This window comes from Acomys minous, assembly GCF_964271855.1.
Source record: "Acomys minous genome assembly, chromosome: 14".
Classification (NCBI taxonomy): Eukaryota; Metazoa; Chordata; class Mammalia; order Rodentia; family Muridae; genus Acomys; species Acomys minous.
In genome coordinates, this window is record NC_140496.1 from 45,225,882 (window position 1) to 45,246,549 (window position 20,668).

General features: G+C 40.0%; 1 protein-coding gene across 11 annotated transcripts in view; it reads right to left on the bottom strand.

Annotated features, from left to right (window-relative positions):
- Positions 1 to 20,668, bottom strand: part of INPP4B (inositol polyphosphate-4-phosphatase type II B) — a 336,841-nt gene that overhangs the window by 52,961 nt on the left and 263,212 nt on the right. For all 11 annotated transcript variants that reach the window (XM_084755321.1, XM_084755319.1, XM_084755320.1 and 8 more), the window contains 2 exons: positions 19,527 to 19,667; positions 16,737 to 16,834 (listed from right to left, as the gene is read on the bottom strand). In XM_084755321.1, coding sequence (XP_084611447.1) covers positions 16,737 to 16,834; positions 19,527 to 19,667 — 239 coding nt within the window. The remainder of the gene's footprint in view (positions 1 to 16,736; positions 16,835 to 19,526; positions 19,668 to 20,668) is intronic.

Here is a 20,668-nt window from a genome sequence, read left to right on the forward strand (position 1 = left end):
AGAAGTGAACACAGGTAATTAAACTAGTGTACACTTTATTCGATATTTGATATCTCTTCATACACAAAGAAAGTGCCAACTATGTGAAGTAATAGATATATTAAGAAGTTTGTCCACAGTGATTATTCCATTATTTGTATATTAAACTACTAATTCTCTTCCTCACATGTGCAGTCTTTAATTATTAAATATATTTCCATTACTAATTAATGCGACATCCCGTGGGAGCAGCGCATCGCGCACACATCCTCTCTGTAACAAAACCCTTGTGAACTAACATCCAATCCTAGCATGCGTGGCGCATTGCGTTTGTGCTCTGGCTATTTAAACATTTCTACTAGCAGCCCACCAAACCGAAACACCACCAAGGCAGAGAACCAGGATAAAGCCCTGGCAAGCACTGACGTGCAGCAACTGCACGCTATGCTGATCATCCCCAAAGCCATGTAGTAAATATGTGGCTCCCAGGGTGGGCCTGGGCAGAGTAAAACCTCGAGGACACGGGGCTCTTTAAAAGCAACTTAGGGTAGGGTTAATGCTCTCACAGGAGGCTCTGGAACTCCAGCCCTGTTCTCTTTCCTTTCTTTTGTTTCATGGCCCGGCCATAATGTGTTTTTTTTTTCTCCACCACATATGCCTGTCATGATGGTCTGAGTTGTCACAAGCCCAAAGCAGGGACATGAATTAATTAGGGCTGCTGGAATAGCCCAAGTAAGACTTTTCATTTGTAAGTTTGTTATCTGAGTTATTTATTTTACAGTAAATTAACATCTCACTTAGCACAAATAGTATTTTTTTTTCCAAAAGGAAGATTACAACTAATCTCTGATCTCCCAGAAACTCCAGAATCTACCCACACCCTTTTGTGTTTCTACACTTAGTTGGGGTTAACAATCTACTCAGGCATTTTTATAATAGACCAACCTATTCAGAACAAAGCACTTATGTTTAGTAAAATGATTTTTTTTTCATTGTTGACATGGGATTTCATGCTCTGCGGATTATAAAAGAGGTTGTGGAAGAGGGTGAGAGCCTGAAGAGCAGCCTTGCACACATAGGATCTCAAAAATGTGGCAATTAGGCAAGACCAGGATTAACGACCACATCACCTGACACGACAACGTTGCTGGGGGGAAACTGCCAAGGCCCTGTCCTGAGATAAGGAGCTACCGACAGCCAATGGCTCCTGAGAGAGGAAGAGTCAGTCTTCTCTGGGGAACAAAGCCATCACAGATTATCCAATCCCAACTGGTCAGTGCTGAAACTCATGCGTATAGGAGGAACACCAGATGACTCGGTGCGCGCGCGCGTGTGTGTGTGTGTGTGTGTGTGTGTGTGTGTGTGTGTGTGTGTGTGTGTGTGTGTAAAACTATAATGGATAAATAAGGAAAGGTCTTGATTTTGAGAGGAAGTGTGAGGCATAGAATTAGTTGGAGGGGCAATAAAGAGAGTTGTCAACAAACAGAGCCATTTGAAAACAGACTATGAATCTCCTAAATGTGAAACAAATAGCCATTCTTCACCCACTCGCACCTCATAATGATTGTTGAAATAGCACACTGATATGGTGGCTCCTACAAATCCCTATTCCCTTGTGGCTGAGAGTCTTTACCTTCCCAGGATCTGCTCTCTTCTCCCTACTTTTCTCTTGCCCTCTGGCATCCCCTCCATTCACCATAGTCTCTTTTTCTCTCTGTCTCTGTCTTTGTCTCTGTCTCTCTTTCTCTGACTCTGTCTGTCTCTCTTTCTTCTCTCTCTCTCTCTCTCTCTCTCTCTCTCTCTCTCTCTCTCTCTCTCTCTCTCTCTCTGTGTGTGTGTGTGTGTGTGTGTGTATTTGCCTCCATCTCTGTCTTGCTAATTTTCTCTCTTTATATTCTGGAGACCAAACCCAGAGCCTTCCCAGGTGCTCTTTTACCCCATACTAGACGCCCAGCCTTCTAATTATATCTCTAGAATGCCAATTAGAAATATATCACTTCTTTGCAAACCAATACTTTGCTTGGTGCCAATTTTTTCAGCCTGATAAAAGTCCATGGAGAGGAAAAAATCAGGTCTAATTTGAGAAAGGGTTATCAGTAGTAATGGCTATTTTATTGATTTGTGAGGTTTCAACATGTAACAATATCTTCAGATGTATCAACTGAATTCATAATCATTGAGAAACACGGGTTTGCCTTAGATTTATACCAGGTCTCCTGAGGTGTCTATAAATTTAATAGGTTTTGCTTTGGCCACGTGTTCACGCATTAGTCTAATACCAAATTTAGAGAGTTCAATTGAACCTCTGAGCAACCTTCATGGTTTTTTTCTATTTTTCTAATTGGGTTACAGAAAGTAATTGGAGGTGAAAGATGCAAAATGATAATTGAATTGTTTACGACATTAAATAATAGAAAAGACAAAATGTTGATAAAGAGGATGGGCACACTTTTAAGCATTTTTTCAGTATGCTATTACATATACAAACAAAAATTTTAAATGCCACACATATTGACATGGGTATTATAAAAATTATATTAAGCCAGAAAATGACAATAAAATGGTTCAACTGTATAAAACTATATAGGTACATATTAAAAATATACATGAGAATATAAAATAATAAAGTCAAGATGTTGCTTTTCTCAAAGGGAAAACACTTATCTTTGGAAAAGCCAGAGAGAAGTCAGAAAAAGGACCTTTACTTTGTGAATAGTTGCTTTTTACACAGTTGTTTATGCTGGGTTATTAATTCTCAATTCCTAAATCTTTCTTACTTGTAATTTTTTAAACTTCTGTATTTGAAACCCCCATAAGTCTCTTGAAACAAAGCCATGATTCCAGGAAAACGACTTTCAATGCCAGTTCCACCCTGCTTGATATGTGGTTGAGGGCAAGTTGTTTGGCTCTATGCCTCTAGCTCCTCGACTGTAAAATGAGCACAGTGACCCTGCCGTGCTTCATCAAGCTGAGAGAATACAATTAATAAAGGCTGCGGCAGAGCGCCCTACATTACTCAATCCTGTGACAACTGTAAAGACAGAGAAAGATGTCTGTTGCTCTTGGGAAAGCCAGTTTCATCAGGGCTACACAGAATGTATCCAAGATAGCAAGCCCCTCCCTAACACACATGTGGATACAAATGCCACCCATTCACACACAAGGGGGCTCCTGTCTACTGCTCTCCCATGGAACGGAACAGGAAAGGCAAAGAGTTACACTTTATACTGATCTTCTGTGGCTCACTAAATGATTTCCCTTCTGCAGCAAGAGTTCTAAACAGAATCGTGCCCAGATTAATGGTAGGGCACTTCTATGTGAACAGGAATGGTCCGTGCTTCTCAGTGGGTTAACTCAGCTCTAACACTAAGAACTCTGGGAGTGACTTCACTATCTCATGGTCAGATGACATTACACTGCTGGGAACATTGTTGAGGTGACAGACAGGCTTAGTCGTAAGATGAATACACGAATAATTGTGTCAACACACTAAGAGAAACACAGAGACTAAGGGGGGCAAAGCCATCTCTTGCATACGTCTGAGCCACCAAAACAACCCTCTCTTGGAGCCTGTCCTACTGCTGGGCTTTTGGAGGACATTAATCATTGAATTTTTTTAAATTTTATTAATTTATTCAGATAACAACTCAATTGCCATCCCATCACTTGTATCTTTCCATTCCTCCCTCCCTCTCACTTTCACCCTATTCCCCTCCCCTAGGTCTATGACTCGGGGGGGGGGGCTCCTCCCCCACTATATGGTCATAGGCTATCAAGTCTCATCTTGGTATCCTGCTTATTCTTTCTTTGAGTGCAACCAGGCCTCCTCACCAAGGCGAGCTGGTCAAATATGGGGCACCAGAGTTCATGTCAGAGTCAGTCTCTGCTCTCCACACAACTATGGAGAATGTCCTGTTCATTGGGTAGATCAGAGTAGGGGTCAATGTTTACTATTGTATTCTCCCTGGTTAGTGCAATAGTTTGAGCAGACCCCTGGGCCCCAATCCACCCATCATGATGTTCATAGCAGCCTTATTCATAATAACCTGGAAACAGCCTAAATGCCCCTCAGTTAAAGAATGGATAAAGAAACTGTGGTACATTTACACTATGGAATACCACTCAGCTATTAAAAACAAGGAAATCCTGAAATTTGTGGACAAATGGAGGGGACTAGAGATGGTCATACTGAGTGAGTTAACCCAGAAGCCGAAAGACTCACATGGTATATACTCACTTATAATTGGGCACTAGCCCAAAAGGCATGTTCCACGAAAGTCTTCACTTACCAGGAGATTGGGATAGATGTGAGGACATCCTACTGAGACTCTAGGTAAGAGAAATATAGGAAATGGGGAAATAGAAGGACCCAGAAGGTCCTAGAAATCTACAAGAAGAACATCAATGAATATTGTTTATTGTTTAGAACAGTTTGAGTTAGGGTTTCTGTCTTTTGTCTCTTGCCCCCAAAGATATTTAAGGTTTATAAATGGTGATGGGTTTTTAATGCTAACCAGCCAACTTATAAATGTGTACTGTTATTATAGTACAGAAAAGACAATTAAGATTATTTCTGGATATCAGGAAAACAGCCAGACCTGTGCTATGTTTCTAAATCACTGCGCCCTTCTTCTCTGGCAGGTTCTTCCTGAGGAGCTCAAGTGGAATTATGACTGAATTCACTAATGAGGAAGACAGAACCAATGGTATTTACAACCCAGGGCCAGGTCATAAGTGACTATATAACTCCTATCTGGTTATTCTCTTTGATCTTTACTGTGCAGTCTCCCTTATTATCTCTAGAAGAATAAATCTAACATAAACTAGGAGATGCTCACGCCATGGGCAAGGTCTGCTTAGGGGACCAAAGCAACGGGCCTTATGTCAATCTATTGCCAGGTACTAGGACATGGATTCTGAGACTTTTGGGTGCCTCAAATTTCCAGGCACTGAAGAGACCCCTGACCACTCTTCCTTCTACTCAAAGTCATCAATGTGAAAGAAGAGTCAAACTGCCCCTATTAGAGTCTCTGACCCAGCAAATCTCTGATCAGGGTTAACTGGTTCTATTACGTGTTTGTAAACTGGGGACAGTGTGTTACATGGTAGTGTACAGATAGAAACACAATAGAAATAACGTAGAAGAGCTCCATACTGCATAGAGAACAATGTTTTCACAGTATCTTCTGGTTAGCACTATAATCTGCAACATTAATGCTAAACAATTCTAATTGATCATATTAGCAAGCAGACTATCATACTTAGGAAAAAGTATCAAAATAGCTTAAAGTTATAAATAACATTCTTCTGGAGGCTACAGAATCTTGAAAGGCATAAAAAGACAGTGCCGCACTAAAACTGGCTTCATACAAATGGCATCTCTCATCTGCCATTATGAAGAAGACAGTGTAAGAAATCAGACACCAAAATTCCAACCTACTTAGAGATGAACAGTTTTAGCGTATACACTTTCAGAGTTCCATCTTAAATCAATGTAGAACCACGTGACCAGAAGCAACAGTGGAAATACCTCAAAATTGTGGTGAAAATGTCTTTCAGATACTGAAGATTATATGAAATTCTCTTCTTATATATTACACATTGGGAGCCATAGCCTTTCTTGAAAAGGGAGAAGAATGAAATAACATATTAGGCATTAAAATATTTTTTTGCCTTTTCATTGTTTCATTATTTAAATTTTTTTTATTTTATTAATTTATTCATATTACATCTAAATTATTATCCCATCCCTTGTATCCTTCCATTCCTCCATCCCTCCTATTTTCCCCTTACTCCCCTCCCCTATGACTGAGAGGGACATCCTCCCCTGTATATGCTCATAGGGTATCAAGTCTTTTCTTGGTAGCCTGCTATCTTTCCTCTATGTGAGAGAAGCAAGGGAGAATGGGGAATAGAAGGATCCAGAGGGTCCTAGAAACCTACAAGAAGAACATTATGATGAGCAGATCTGGGCCCAGGGGTCCTGCTCAAACTATGGCACCAGCCAAGGACAATACATGCAGTAAACTTCAAACCCCTACCCAGATCTAGCCAATGGACAGGACATTCTCCACAATTGAGTGGAGAGTGGGGACTACCTTTTACACGAACACTGGTGCCCCCTATATTTGACCATGTCCCCTGGATGGGGAGGCCTGGTGGCACTCAGAGGAAAAAAATGTTTAAATCTCATAGAAATAGTTTATGGCTTGATTACAGAATCCTAAAACATCTTTACGTTTTGCAAAAGGCTGACAGGCTCTTTGTTGTTTGATGGCACATCAGCAGCTGACCTTGAGTTTCTTGTTCTGCTTAACATGGTTTTATACAAGGATGGAACTAGGTGGCCAGAGAAGCTCTGAGCTGGGAGGCCTTGCATGGATGGCCAGCTCAGGGACCCGTGAGTCACATCGAAGCTCACGGATATCACTTTTGCTTGTGCTCAGCTGGTAGAGGTTGTAGCAGTGGAAAGAGATGGGTGGCCAACCCCGCCCCTTGGGCCAACTTCCATGTACCCTATTTTACCCAACAACCACAGCACAGCCGAAAGGATTTGCCTGTTGGGAGACGGTGAGGATAGGAGCAAGAATGGGCTTTTCAAAGCCTAGTTAAAAGAGGGAACGCAGCTTGGGAGAAAATTCCGGCATCCTATCAGCTGGCTGAGGAAACAGAGGAAGATCAGACTGCAGCCTAGAGGGGCAGAGGCAAGGCCTTCTCTTTTGGTGGTCTTTACCCCTCCTCTTTCTGATGACATAGACGGAGCCAGATCTCCTAACAGTTTTTTTTTCTTACATGTATGTGAGGTTTGCCTGCATGCTGTCTGTGTGCTGTGGGCATGCCTGGTGCCCTCAGAGGCTAAAAGAAAGTGCTGATTTCCCTGTAACCAGAGTTACAGACGCTTTAGGAGTAACATGTGGACACTGGGGATTGAACTCGGGTCTTCTAGAAAGCAGCAAAGGCTAAACCTGCTCTCTAACCTCCCTGCTTTGGTTTTAACTTAGAAGTTAAAATTAATCTTTAGTCATCTTTAACAGATGTTCTGTTTATTGGATATAATACCAAATGAAAAAGAGCCACTGGAGACACAGACACTTATCCAGGTCAAATCCAGATATTTATGTACTAAGTGCATATCTTAAAAATTAAGATAATTAGTGTTAACCAATTCCTTTCTGTAAAACCAAAAAAAAAATTATCTTCATGGTGATTTTTTTTGAAACTCGTTTATAAGGATATTCCAAAATGAAAGGTAATTCCTTTTAGAAAAAAAAATCAGAGAATTGATAATCACGTGAAACAGTAATTAAAATTAATATGGGTCTGAAGGAGTATACACGAGACAATGAAAGAAAGGTTTTTGAGTAGAAGAAGGTTGTTAAGTGGGTTGAAATAATAGGAAAGAATTCACAATCAAGTGTAACTGGAAGGATCAGTGGACTTGTTAGAACCCTGCAGAAATACAATTCTCTGAGAATTTCAGAATAGACACCAATCATTACCCTGCCCATTGCTCCAGCTTTCCTACATGACGTGTGACATTATATTGTCATAGAAACTGACAGTGGAAATACCGACTTCATTACTCCAGAGAGATAATGGGGGAATGTACTTCGAAGTACTAAGTGTGTGTGTGTTAACTGTCCTCCTTTGGCTGAGGATGAAACATAAGTGTTGCAAACAGCTAGAGACTCAGCTCAGCGAGCTCTCACCTGCATTCTTGTCTTTTTTACTCTAAGCCATCACAGGACGGATGGAGCGGCTAGTGTGCCAGGAGGCCACCCAAATGCAGAGAGCGGCCGACTATGAAACACAAGACGGGATTTTTGTCAAGTTAGATATCCAGTATAAAGAAAAGAGGAAGAGTAGGACGGCAGATAGGGTAGACGTCTCTCTATGTACTTACACATAACAAAGTGGAAGGGACAATCAAGAGCTTAGACTGAAGCTGTGAACATGATGCAGAAGATTCTTTTTATTTAATTTCAGTTTTCAGTGTTGTTTGTACTTCATATTTCTGGCTGGTCTATAGTTTAATGACAACTAAATATCTCTATCTCTGATTTTTATATGCATTGAGAAAATAAAGATAGAATACTATTTTATAGCACATTAAATTTTTATTACGTGTTGGGGGGAGGGGTGCATGTGGAGGAGAGAGGACAGCTTGGTTCTCTCCTCCCATCATGAAGGTTCTAGAACTCAAACTCAGTCTGCCATTTTAAAGTCTGACCAGAGGACCCCGGACAGCACCAGTAGAACAACAGCCTAAAAGTCAAGAAAGCACGTTCTGCAAGTCACCCTATGTGGCGGCGAATCCCTGATGTTCCAACAGCACCTAGGGTAGAAGCCTAAGTCCTACCTAAAAGGTGACAGGGTTGACCTAAATCAGTATTCCTTGAAGTATGTTTTGAGGAAGACTTATTTAGCAATGTGCTAATGGTATATCAAGTGTTTATGGTCCCCAGATACTAAAATTAGAAACATAAAATGTATCTTTAATTACAACTTAATCTAGAAAGTTTCCTCTAGCACATGAGCTATTAGCTATTGCTGAGATCTGAAGATTCCCAGAATTCATGTGCTCCTCCCTTGGGGGCTAAGGAAGACAGGTAGCAATAACACAGCATTCTCATATTTTCCCACACGTTAGCTGATGGCAGTTTTTCCTTTCTGACTTACGTACTCTCCCTGGCTTTATCCTGTCTGCAGGGCACTGGGTCATGTACAGCCTAGCTCCCTTTGTAAGCTTGGGGACAATGAAAAGAAAGTATAATACAAAACAGGTGTTTGGGACAGAGCAATGACAAGGGAGATTAGTCTAGCAAGGGTTTCAGTTGCTCACAGCCAAACCTTGGGCAAGATAGCTCCAAAGCCCCAATAGGACACATGTGTAGTGTTCTCTCTTGCTAACACCCAGAGGAAGCAACTTACATAAATGAGAAGGGTGCAAGAAAATCTAGTGTTACCACAAGCGGGGGAGATACATATTCACTTTGAAACCTGGGAAATAAACTTTCACTATTAGAAAGTCTCTTGGCTAATCAGAAATGATTGAAGACCTCCCTGGGGTAATGACTCTCTCTCTCTCTCTCTCTCTCTCTCTCTCTCTCTCTCTCTCTCTCTCTCTCTCTCTCTCTCTCTGTGTGTGTGTGTGTGTGTGTGTGTGTGTGTGTGTATTTACACCTCTTTGTGTAGTTGTGTAGTTGCCTTACTTCATTTTCCCATCCTATAAACATGGGCCATTTCCAGAGTGTGATGAAATTCAGGGTTAACATTAATTTCTGAGTCTGGAAAGCATGGCCGTGGGTGTGAGGCAGCAACACACAAGTCCGTGGATGTGGCTTGCCTGTTGTGTCATCAAAGCGTGTGGACGGTAAGTTGACAGTCCTCACAAGTGCTTGTATTTTGGGGAACATTGTCAGTCTTTGTGGCTCAGTAAGCAAGGTGTCATTTGTCACTGTCAATTCCATTGCATACTCCAGTCTGAGACAGAGCTCATTGAATTATCAGTAATTGAAGGACACACTCGCTTGAGTAGTCCTAAGTCACTGATGCAGTGTGACACAAGCTTCTCTGACCTACGTACCCGCCTTATTATGGGTGTGAGTTACAGTCTAATCTCTAATAAATAGCTGAATCTACGGCATTGAACAGAATGTGAGGACAGCAGTGTGGTTTTCTTAGGAAGCTTTTAACACCTAAGGCTGATTATTCTGTCCTTAGAGGATGGATCACATTGTCCTCTCACAGGCAGCTCTACTCATGGCATCACCTGTAAGTCTACTACACACAGAATACAGTCCTGCCTGGGCACCATCACATCTACGTTCTTCATTCATTTTAGGAACAAAATTCACTAGCTTTACTCAGGAAAGTATTATCTCATAGGTATTTTACAAAATTATATTATTTTGCCAGGTGTGCTGGTGCACACCTTTAATCCCAGCACTCAGGGAGGCAGAGGCAGGTGGATTGCTATGAGTTTGAGGCCAGCCTGATGGACAATGCAAATACAGGCCAGCCAAGGCTACACAGAGAAACCTTGTCTTGAAAAAAAAAAAAAAGTACCAAGCCAAAACCAAAACTCCAAACAACCTAAAAATATATTATTTGTATTTATGAAAAGTATTTGTCCCGTGTTTAAAAATCAAGCTGAATATTAAATGTCTGGGTGGCAACATCAAAATATGCAAAGCATTGTGGACTGGAGAGATTGTTAATTGGAAAAGTCCTTGCCTCACAAACATGGCCTGAGTTAGGTCCCTAGAACTCTCGTATTAAAAAGCTGGGTGAGGTAGCACAATTGTCGCTCTAACTCTAGTTAGCTAGAGACAGGGAGAGCCTGAGGAGCTGGCTAGTCCTTAGCTCTGCCCTATCCTGTCTCAAAAATGCAAGTAATGTTGAGGTCTTTAATCCACATATACAGGCGGTAAACCTTAAACCCCTACCCAGATCTAGACAATGGACAGAACACTCTCCACAGTAGAGTGGAGAGTGGAATATTACTTTCTCACATACTCTGGTGCCTCACCTTTGACCATGTCCCCTGGAGGGGGAGACCTGGTGGCACTCAGAGGAAGGACAGCAGGTTACCAAGAAGAGACTTGATACCCTATGAGCATATACAGGGGGGAGGTAATCCCCCTCAGGAACAGTCATAGGGGAGGGGAATAAGGGGAAAATGGGAGGGAGGGAAGAATGGGAGGATACAAGGGATGGGATAACCATTGAGATGTAACAAGAATAAATTAATAAAGGAAAAAAAATTTTAAGAAAAAAATGCAAGTAAGAGCCCTGAGAAATGGAATTCAAGAATTTTCTGGCTTCTACACTCATTTGTAAACATGTACACTTGTATTGAAATGAACACACATACAAAGTGAGCTGTTCCTATGTGTGGCGTGATAAAACTCCACTTGAGCTGTTCTACCTGGTATTAGTATAAGAATCATTTTCCTATCTGCTTTTACACAATCCTTTCATCTACAGGGTTATCATCTCAATGTGGTGATGTTAGGGTTGGTTTTTTTTTTTAATATAAACTTTACATTATTTTTTGTTTCAGTGTTTAAAGTTTCTTTATAATGTCCTGAGCAAAGATTAGATACATATAATCTATGTTTTGGTTAAAAATTAAGGTTATATGACCTAGAAAATGGAGAACGGCTCATGACAGAGCACCTTGAGTTCCGTTGCAAGCATAAGAGACAAAAAGAAAGTGAAAATTAAAAATAAAGCAAAAGCTCAAAGGTTGGAAACCTTTCAGCTAAGTAAACTACTTAAAAGGGTTTTTGTAGTAGACCTAAATGGAGTTCATACCATGCATGCACAGTTTTTGCAATGTATACCTAAAAACTATATACTAGGTTAAGCGCGATGGCTGATGCCTTTGATCTCATTACTCAGAAGCTGGGGCAGGAAGGCCACTGAGTTCAATGTTAGCTTCAGATATGAGAGTGAAACCTGGATCAGGACAATAAAAGACAATGAAAACGCATACTTTAGTAATTATGCTTGATTTCAAGATGGCGCAGTAGATATTTTTGTTTCTGGTGTTTCTTGCCCTGAAGCCAGTGGAGGACAGCAGGATCCCACAGCTGTGAAGAGCAACTCCAAATCACACCCTGACCCTTCACGGCATCACCTACATGCAGAATACAACGCTTAAAGGGCTGCAAGTGCACTAACTCGGGGGTCTCCACACAGAGCCACATGTGTCAGAAACTATTTAGCAGCAAACAACAGCAGCAAAGCCATAAAACTAAATTATTCAGGAAAAAAATTCATCACCCCCAAACAGGTGCCCTTTCTTCTGAAAGCTGGCTTGGAGTTAACGTAGATTATCCCTTGATTATATCAACTCATTAGGCCATGAGTTACCTGGGTACAAAGCTCCTCCTCTTCATAGTCCCTGGTGACTGACACAGGGTTTTATACACAATACCATCTCTGCTGGTGTCTGCTAAATTGAGTGTGAGAGTTCCAGCAAAAAAAAATTGAATATGCATGATGAAAATTTTACGACTGTATTATACTTACTCTCATTGCAACCAAGATATTTTTAAAAAGTATTTTATATGCAATTCTTATTTCTATAATGGATGAAATACTACATATGACAAGGATGTCAAATGTTTTAGGGCTAGTTTGGAACAGCTAAAACAAAAGTGCCCTACATATTTTTCTTTCTTAGCTCGCAGTGCTACATAGCCCACCCTTATCGTGTGAAGAAAAGAGTAAATTTCTGGTAGACCTGGGTGATAAGTAACCCAGGACTTTGGATAAAATATTTGGGCATTAATATAAGAAAAAAAAAAGGACACTGACTTTGGATGTGATAAACTGAGGGTAGCTCTTTCCTGCTTTAAGGAGGGAGAAGACTTCACTGGCCCACCCCTTCTACCAAGTTCTGGAATCCATCTACATCATCCATCGTGGTGACTCGCAAACATCAAACCACCCAGGCCACTGGGTTACAGAAGAGCCTTTTCTTTGACTTTTTTTCAGAAGGCAAAAGTTAAGCCTTAGTGCTTTAGGGAGGCTGACTGATTCCTGACAGCAACAAGCCAGGTGCAATGATCAGAGTGAGCAGAAACACCAAGGCCTGCCCTCTGGAATTGCCCCAGCTGATCAAAGGTGCCAGTGAACATCACAGGTAAAGCCTAGGGGGAAACGGCTCCTGACGATTTACTGCGCATTGGTGTCAGAGCGGAGAGCACAAACACCTGAAAACTGCCACACTGTTAAAAAAAAAAAAAAAACAGGAGGAAGAAACCCACAACAGCTCAATAGAGCCTTTTATCAATGCCCTGAGCATATATATTATTAAACATATATTTTTGATATATATTAGTTGCTTCAGACCAAAGATTGACAGAATTGGACAGAGAGCATTGCGTCTGTCGGCAAAGACTGACAGAATAACTGCTCATTGTGGAGAAGAACCCTGGCCCACTGCACCTTCCAGTAACAGCTTTATTTTTTCAGCTGGAGGAAAATGAGCATAAGTTTCATTTAACTCAATCTAAATGAGTATCTATTCCAATGGCATCAAGATTTTAAATAGACTAGCTGATAATTCACTAGACTATGCTGAGCATCACAGAGGAGCTTGAATAAGGCTGGTGAGTCACTTCCATTCTGCTTCAGACTCCCACTTATTAGCACCTAAAGGCTAAATGGTCAGTAACACTCACAGCAGCGACTAAAAGAAAACTCCACTTTTATAGATTACTGAGTTGAGACTATCCACTACAGGCATCATGGACTTACTTATTACTTGGGGAGGATTATACTTGCTCACAGATTTTCGTACATGAGTAAAAGAAAACTGACATAGCATAGGGCACATTCACCACAGCCTTGATGTGCAAAAGCAGAGGAGATCCACTAGGATTACTGACATCTTTGGAGAAGAAATATTTTTTACTTAGAAACCCACAGAGAATCCAAGCATTTCACTTGGAAGCCATTTAGAAAACAGGGTTAAGAAATTAATAGACAGTATATGAATTGTATATTAATAAAGTATTGGATTTCATATATTTATTGAATATTTATTTCATATATATTGTCATATGTAGCTATATTTACTATAAAAATAAATAATAGATTTTGTAGATGAAAGGGATGGCACAGAATGGCCATAGTTAGCAGAATGGTAGTTCTTGCCATTTCAGCTAATTCTGTAGGCACTATCTGTACTCCTCAGACAGATCTTTATTTAGTTTTATGGAATGGGGTGCCATGGCAAGCTTTGCCCAGGGTTGTGACATCTCCACAAGAGGTACAACCCATATGTGTTTGCGTAATTACACACATTTCTGTTGTATTTTTGTTGCAGAGTAAAATCACAATGGCAACATCACTTGGTTCTGCTGGAAATCTGATTGGTTTGCCTCAAAACATAAATAAAAAAAAAAAAAAAGGAAATCAGGCACATGAAGGCCTACCTAATCAGACGTAATTGGCTCCATTCAGATTGGTTCAATCTGCGGCTATAGGGATTAATATTTAGAATGTAGATAGAAATTACGTTGGTTTAATAATGTGGCCGTTGTTGGTTCTCCTCCCAGATCCATGACTTGCACAGGTAAGCAGAGAGCTCACCTTCACCCCTCATCAAAGATGAGGCTCCTTGAAACAGACAGAGGCCATCGCAGAAAACCACAACTCATCAAAAAGCAGAGAACGAGTCCCAAGTTATACACGTACAAGACAACTTCTTCACCAAAGGATCATGGGGCAAGAGGGGGCAAAATGACTGGAAGAGCCGGTGGAAAGGAAATCTGCCCCGATAGTGAGTCTCCGAGAAATGTCAGAAAAACCACAGCCATGTGATCTCATCAACATGGTTGCTTAAAGAAGACCTGAACAAGATCTACACCAAGAGACTCAATAACGAAGACTGGGGAAATCACATGGGGCGCAACCCTCGATAAGGAATGGCAGGCAAGTAAGGAACATTGAGGCATCCCCAAGAAAGAGGCCTCAGGTTGGGTATCTACAACCAGATGGTCTGATCCAAATTAACATACATACAAGCAACATTAAAGAGACTAATCAGGTTAATTCACACTATCTATCTATCTATCTATCTATCTATCTATCTATCTATCTATTAATACTATATGATATTATACTATAGTGTGTGTTTAACAACAATTAAAAATAGAAACCATGAATTTGAGGTGCAAGAAAAGAAATAAAGGAAGAAAAGAGAAACTGAAATGATGTAATTATATCATTATATAATTATGAAATTATATTAATTTCAAAGAATAAAAAAGTAAAAGATTATCATACTTTTAGCAAATAAAAATCTTATTTTTATTTAATACACTTTCAAGTTTCTAAAAATACTTGGTTATGTGGTCAGTTTTTTCCACTCAAGAGCTTACCATCCCTAAATTCAACCAAGCATGGATCAGAAGTAAAACTGCATCTGTATTGAGCCTGTTGTACACTTTGTGTGTATGCGATTATTCTTTGTAAAATACAGCATAGCAAACATTTCCATACTGCTTAGATTGCACTAGGCTCTTGTTAATAAAAGTTATTTAGTTTGATGAATTTGTAGGGTGTCCCAAAACCAGTACCTTATGGACATTGAGGGACAACTCTATTTAATTGCTAACAGAGAAAATTTAATGTTCTTAAATCTTTTTTAGATAAAAATCATAAGGCTTATTTTATTTTATTTAACATACAGACAGCAGATTTCTCTCCCTCTTAAATCTAAAAAAAATTTATTCCTTTGAATAGTTTAAATCACTTGAGTATATACGTATTTTACATTTCATGTTATGCAATACTTGAATAAATACTTTTACTTATTTCCTTTTTAGGTGATATGGTTGGTTTTGGTATAATAAAGCCCTTCACAGAGTTCCATTACTACTTTTAATTTACTCTTTGAACAAGGATGGTATATTAGTAGTTCTCAGACATTACTGTGGATCCGACATCACTTGGAAGCATGGGGTCAGGGAGGATGTAGGAGTCTAAAAAGGAGCTGAGGGCCTGCATTGCTGAGGGGCTCCCAGGTATGCTGATGCTGAGGGGCTGGGGAGCAGAACTAGGCTTCACATATCAATGTAGACAGAATTCATGTTGTGAGTAAATGAAATTCTGGCCTTATTTTAGAATGATAAGAAGAAGTAAATCTTGGAACAACACGGACTAATGTCTAAGTCTTAGTAAACTTCATTAATCACAAAAGAAAAGTAGTTTTGTATACATATACTATTAACCTTAGTGAAATTAACAGATTTATAATTCAAAGTAAGCTGGATGCTAAAGAATCTCCATCTAAAGAATTTAATTTTGAGAAAAAATAATCCTTTATGTGAAATATAATGTTATAAAACTTACACTGTAAATATAGAAAAGGAACTTTTCTGTCTGGACATGGAAACACAGGTCATTGTAGCAGAGTGAAACGATACTCATTGGTCTCAGAAAAGATCTAAATACTTGCTGCCTAAGAGAGCCCAGGCATCAAACACAAAACAATGAACAAATTCATTATAATTAATAGCAACTATACTTTGTTGTCTTTCATAAGAACTTAATATGTCCACTTGCTAAAGGTAGTTTCCTGTCCTTACAAATATCTGAGGAGAATCATGAAAGATGAAGTCCTGGTCAGTCCATAAATTCAAATATTCAAGATCTCAAGTTGAAGAAAGAGCTACAATGATGAATAATGGAGAAAAAATTTCCAAAGTTTAAAACGTGTCCTTCAGCTTAGATGTTTAAACTTTTCACATAAAGTGGTGCAATAAGTACATCCAATGAATTTGTTTCCTGAGTTATAAAACTTAATATGACATTGGAGAACTCAGCATTTACCTCACTTACATTGGAGAACTTGTATTCGACATGACTTTCTCCTTACGTTCATGCATCATATCTCATATGTCTAAATGATTAAAGACAAATGTTCAAGGTATTTAAGCATTAGAGAATTGTATAGGAATTTCATTGGACTCAATTGAGAGTTCTAATTTCCATATTTCTAAATCTTGGCATTTTCTATGCTTGGGGTCCCGGCATGAACACTGGACACACTGACGACGGCAATCAAAGTAATGAAGCAGGTTTCACGCATGCCACCTTGGCAATCAGCCCTTTTCTTTGCAATATCTCAAATCACTTTCACTCCTCACCCCACGCTACTTTAGTCACAGCCCTCTTTTCCTTAAGATTTTAATCAACAAATGATTGTTAATGTTTTCTGCAACTCATGTACTTACAATCAGGAGGCATCTTTTCCATAAATATTGAGTAATATTCTTGTACAAGTTCAAAATTTTCTTGATTGATACTTTCTTGCAAAGAAACATCTCCAAACCTGAAAGTAGGAAAAAAAAGAAGAAAAGAGAAGAGAGTCGTGGGATAGAAAACAGCAGCCCAAAGTAATACAGCCCACCTTGTTCTTCCGAATGGATGACAATATTTTGTCCTAACATCCTCTACACATCTTCTGCAAGACTGCATCTCAGCACACAGCACACAGAGGAAGCCCCTCCATCTGTCTCCATTCAAGGTCCCCTAATCATGATATGCCCAGGTTCTAGAAGCGCACGTCTGGGGGCTGGGGTAGCCCTGTAGCCTCCCAGGGAGCACTTCTCCTCTGAAACATTCAGCGTGAGCCTGCAGCTGTGTCCCGGTGCTCTTCTTGCCCTCCCTCATCACACAGTTTGTCCCTGTATTCCATTGAGTTGTCTCCTCTTTGAGGATGTTGTAATTTTGTATTTAAAGTCTGTCTCTTTACAGTGCTTCCAATATGTACCTCCATCCAAATCTGTATATATTTTTCCTAGGTGTCAATTGAAACCTCAATGTAGATTTACTCCTTCCTTCCAGACCACAAATGGAATCATTTTTCTTCTATTGATTATTCCTAAACCTGCTTCCAACTTCTACCACAAACTCTAAATCTAAGTAGCATTAGGATTTCCTTTTTCTCCCACTTCATTTATTATTTACTGGAGTTTTCAAATGTCTGCTCTTCCTACCAGGTATTTTCTCTCAGAAATTTCCAGACACAACAGGGATATGTCTCCGGCCTCTCTTTCCCTTGCACCTATCTTTTAACATACTCCTAGAACAGTTCTTCAGTCAGCAAATGTTAATTAATATCACACAGGGCCACTGAACAATAAGTTAAATGTTAGAAGAGTTAATTTAGGACATATTTCATCGGGTCAAGTCACTAAACTTGGGTTTCTCATCTCTCTGTAAAAACCAGGGCTAGTCCCGTTAGTGCAGCATCTTACTCCTACGTATGCTTGGGAAGACACTTAGCATGCCACTCTCCTTCATCTAAGCATTGTAATGCCCATGAGATTTGCCCCTTGTTATCTTCCTCTGACTAACCATCTTACCTTTCATGTCAGCTTGCTAAATTCCTATCCATCCTCCAGAGCCTGGGAAGGGCAACTTCCCCTACAACAGTGGCTCTCAACCTTCCTAATGCTGTGACCCATTAATACAGCACTTCATGCTGTGGAGACTCCCAACCATAAAATTATTTGTAACTTTGGTACCGTTATGAACTGCAGTGTAAATATCTGATATTCAGGGTATCTGATATGCAACCTTTAGAGAGGTCTTGACCTTTATAGCTTGAGAAACACTTTCCTACAAGAAAATCTTTATGTCGGAACACATTCTTTCTTCATTGGTTTTGCCTCTTCAACATCTCTGGTTACTTCATGACCCAAATTTCCTGTGATATTTGCTGATGTACCTTCCTCCACAACAGGATAGACATTTCTCCCTATGTCCTATCACCTGTCAAGGCAAGCAGTGCCTGGCAGAACCTATGATCTGCATCTATGTCAGTTTGTACCTGGAGAACAGGGAGACAGTATCTGGAAAACACACAGGAGAGTTTCCTTAGCATTCTCCGACTTTGCCAGATAGTGTAAGCAACTGGAGGACCACTGGACTAGTGGCTGTGTTCTCACAACGCTCATGTGTACAGACCATAGCCTACAGGCTGTCTATCCTTACTGTTGTGGACTCGGAGGAAACAGCTGAGGTTAAATGTTGAAATGAGGGTGGGCTCTAACCCCATAGGATTAGTGTCCTCACAGGGGGTGATACCAAATATCTCTGCCTTTCCCTTGCACACACATGAAGAAGGGGTCATGTGATCACACAGGAAAAGAGTTCACCAGAAGCCAGCGGAAGTGAGTGGAACTGGCTCATGTATTCCCAGTCTCTTTACTGTGAGGAATGAATTGTAGTCTTTTAAGCTGCCTAGTCTTCTATCTTTCCGCTAGTCAAAGTTACTTAATACAACTAGCATTTGTTTATGTAAGAATGGTCACACGAAAGGTACAGTTTGGAATAAATATTAAATAAAATGTTTTAGGATTTAGACAGTATATGTCACATGCAAAAGTTGCCCAGAGAAGACCATAAAAATAGGGCATCAAAGAACAGAGAGAAAGTGATTTGCCTGGATCCGTAGGTTGCTGGTGTCAGAGAGCTAAGCAAACAGGCTTCCCTGCTTCCTTCAGCATTTCCTCTTGTTTTATACTTTTGTCACTTTTTAAAAAATCCTGTCACTTTTATACAGTTTACAGGTAATTAAAGATACATTTTTTAATTTACAAGGGAGATAAAGGAAAGATGAACACTTCCAAAACGAAGTGACCTGTGCTGTAGTTAGAATGACACAGACAATAAAAACTAGTCTAGTCTAGATGCTAACTTGTCCTTCGAAATTCTAACTAGCTCTTTACAATTCTGTAAATGGGTGAGTCAGAGGCCACTTTCTAGGCCACACTCATGGGCTGTGTATAGATTGTCCTACTGGCAGCAGTGTATTTCTCAAGGTTTTGATACATTTAAATCTAATTAGGGGCATGATTCCTTCATCTGTTCAGTTTGTTACGAGAAGTGACTTGGCGGTGTGTTAATTGAAAGGGAAATGCTACCTGCGCATCCGTCTCTTCCGTTCTATAAGCAGGCCTATGGCACATCTTGGTATCTACTAACAGCAGTGAGCAGTGTCCCCCTATGAAGCTTACCTCTCAGCCAGGGTCTGCTGCTCATTGATTCCAACATTAAACAGAACTGGATACACGTGAAGCAACTGGCCTTCTTTAATCTGCAGAGGGAGAGACTCAAATTCCGTTGCGGGAAGCTTGACCTCCACCACATAGTGTTCCCTGCAGACAACAGAGTACAGAGGAAAGAAACGGTACTGATTTGCTTTAGGTTGATTCTGGTTCGTTGGGAGGCAGGAACATCAGAGTAGATGAGTTGGAATACAAGACTGACAGGCTTCTGTTGGTTGTGTGCTATGTTTTTTATTGTTCACTCACTGAGGGAATAAGCACCCATTTCATTGTCAAAAATGCATGGCGTGTACAATGGAAAGGGGGGATGTTTAGCTCATTTTTGAAGACCTCTTGTCAACCACGTTGGTAGCCTCATCTGTTTCCACTTACTATTGCTATAGGTGGTCTATTGTATATATATGCAATAATATAAATGTATATGTAAAAAATATTTAATTAAAAAAGACCAGATCAGTCTCCAAATATGGAAAATGGATATAATGATGGGCTTTTCAATATGATGCAGGTTAATAAACAAAGCAGTAAATAAAATTATGATTGAAATGTGAACTGTCCTACACACACTGTGGTTTTTTGGGTTAGGACACTTCATGCTTATGGTGTGTCCCTGTGTCTGGTCCACAGAGATGTGACAGTCACAGTCAGAGGCTCTGCACCATGGAGCCACTCACAACCACACCTCCCTTTCCCAAGAGACCACCTTAGGACAGCTAAGGAATCCAGATAAGCCTGCTCTCCTTCAAGAGACTCCTCTTGAGGTACACAGTCATACTGATGAGGAAAGCAAGTGGCACAAATGTTTCTTTTGGCCTAGTCAGATGGATGAACCTCCCTAGTTGTGATGGCCAAATGGAATTAAAATAGTTTAATTACTTAGTATGTAATTAAAAACTACTTCTGTTTAATTACATATTGCATGTTTGTGATTCTTTTGAAAAATTGGCACAAAGCAGAAACATATTCATTGGAAATTTTCATGAAAAATTATTCTAACTATACAATGTTGGAAATTTAGAACCCATAAAACAAGCTCAGTAGAAACAGCTCTTGGCACTTGCTACACTTATTATCTGAGGCATGAAAGACTT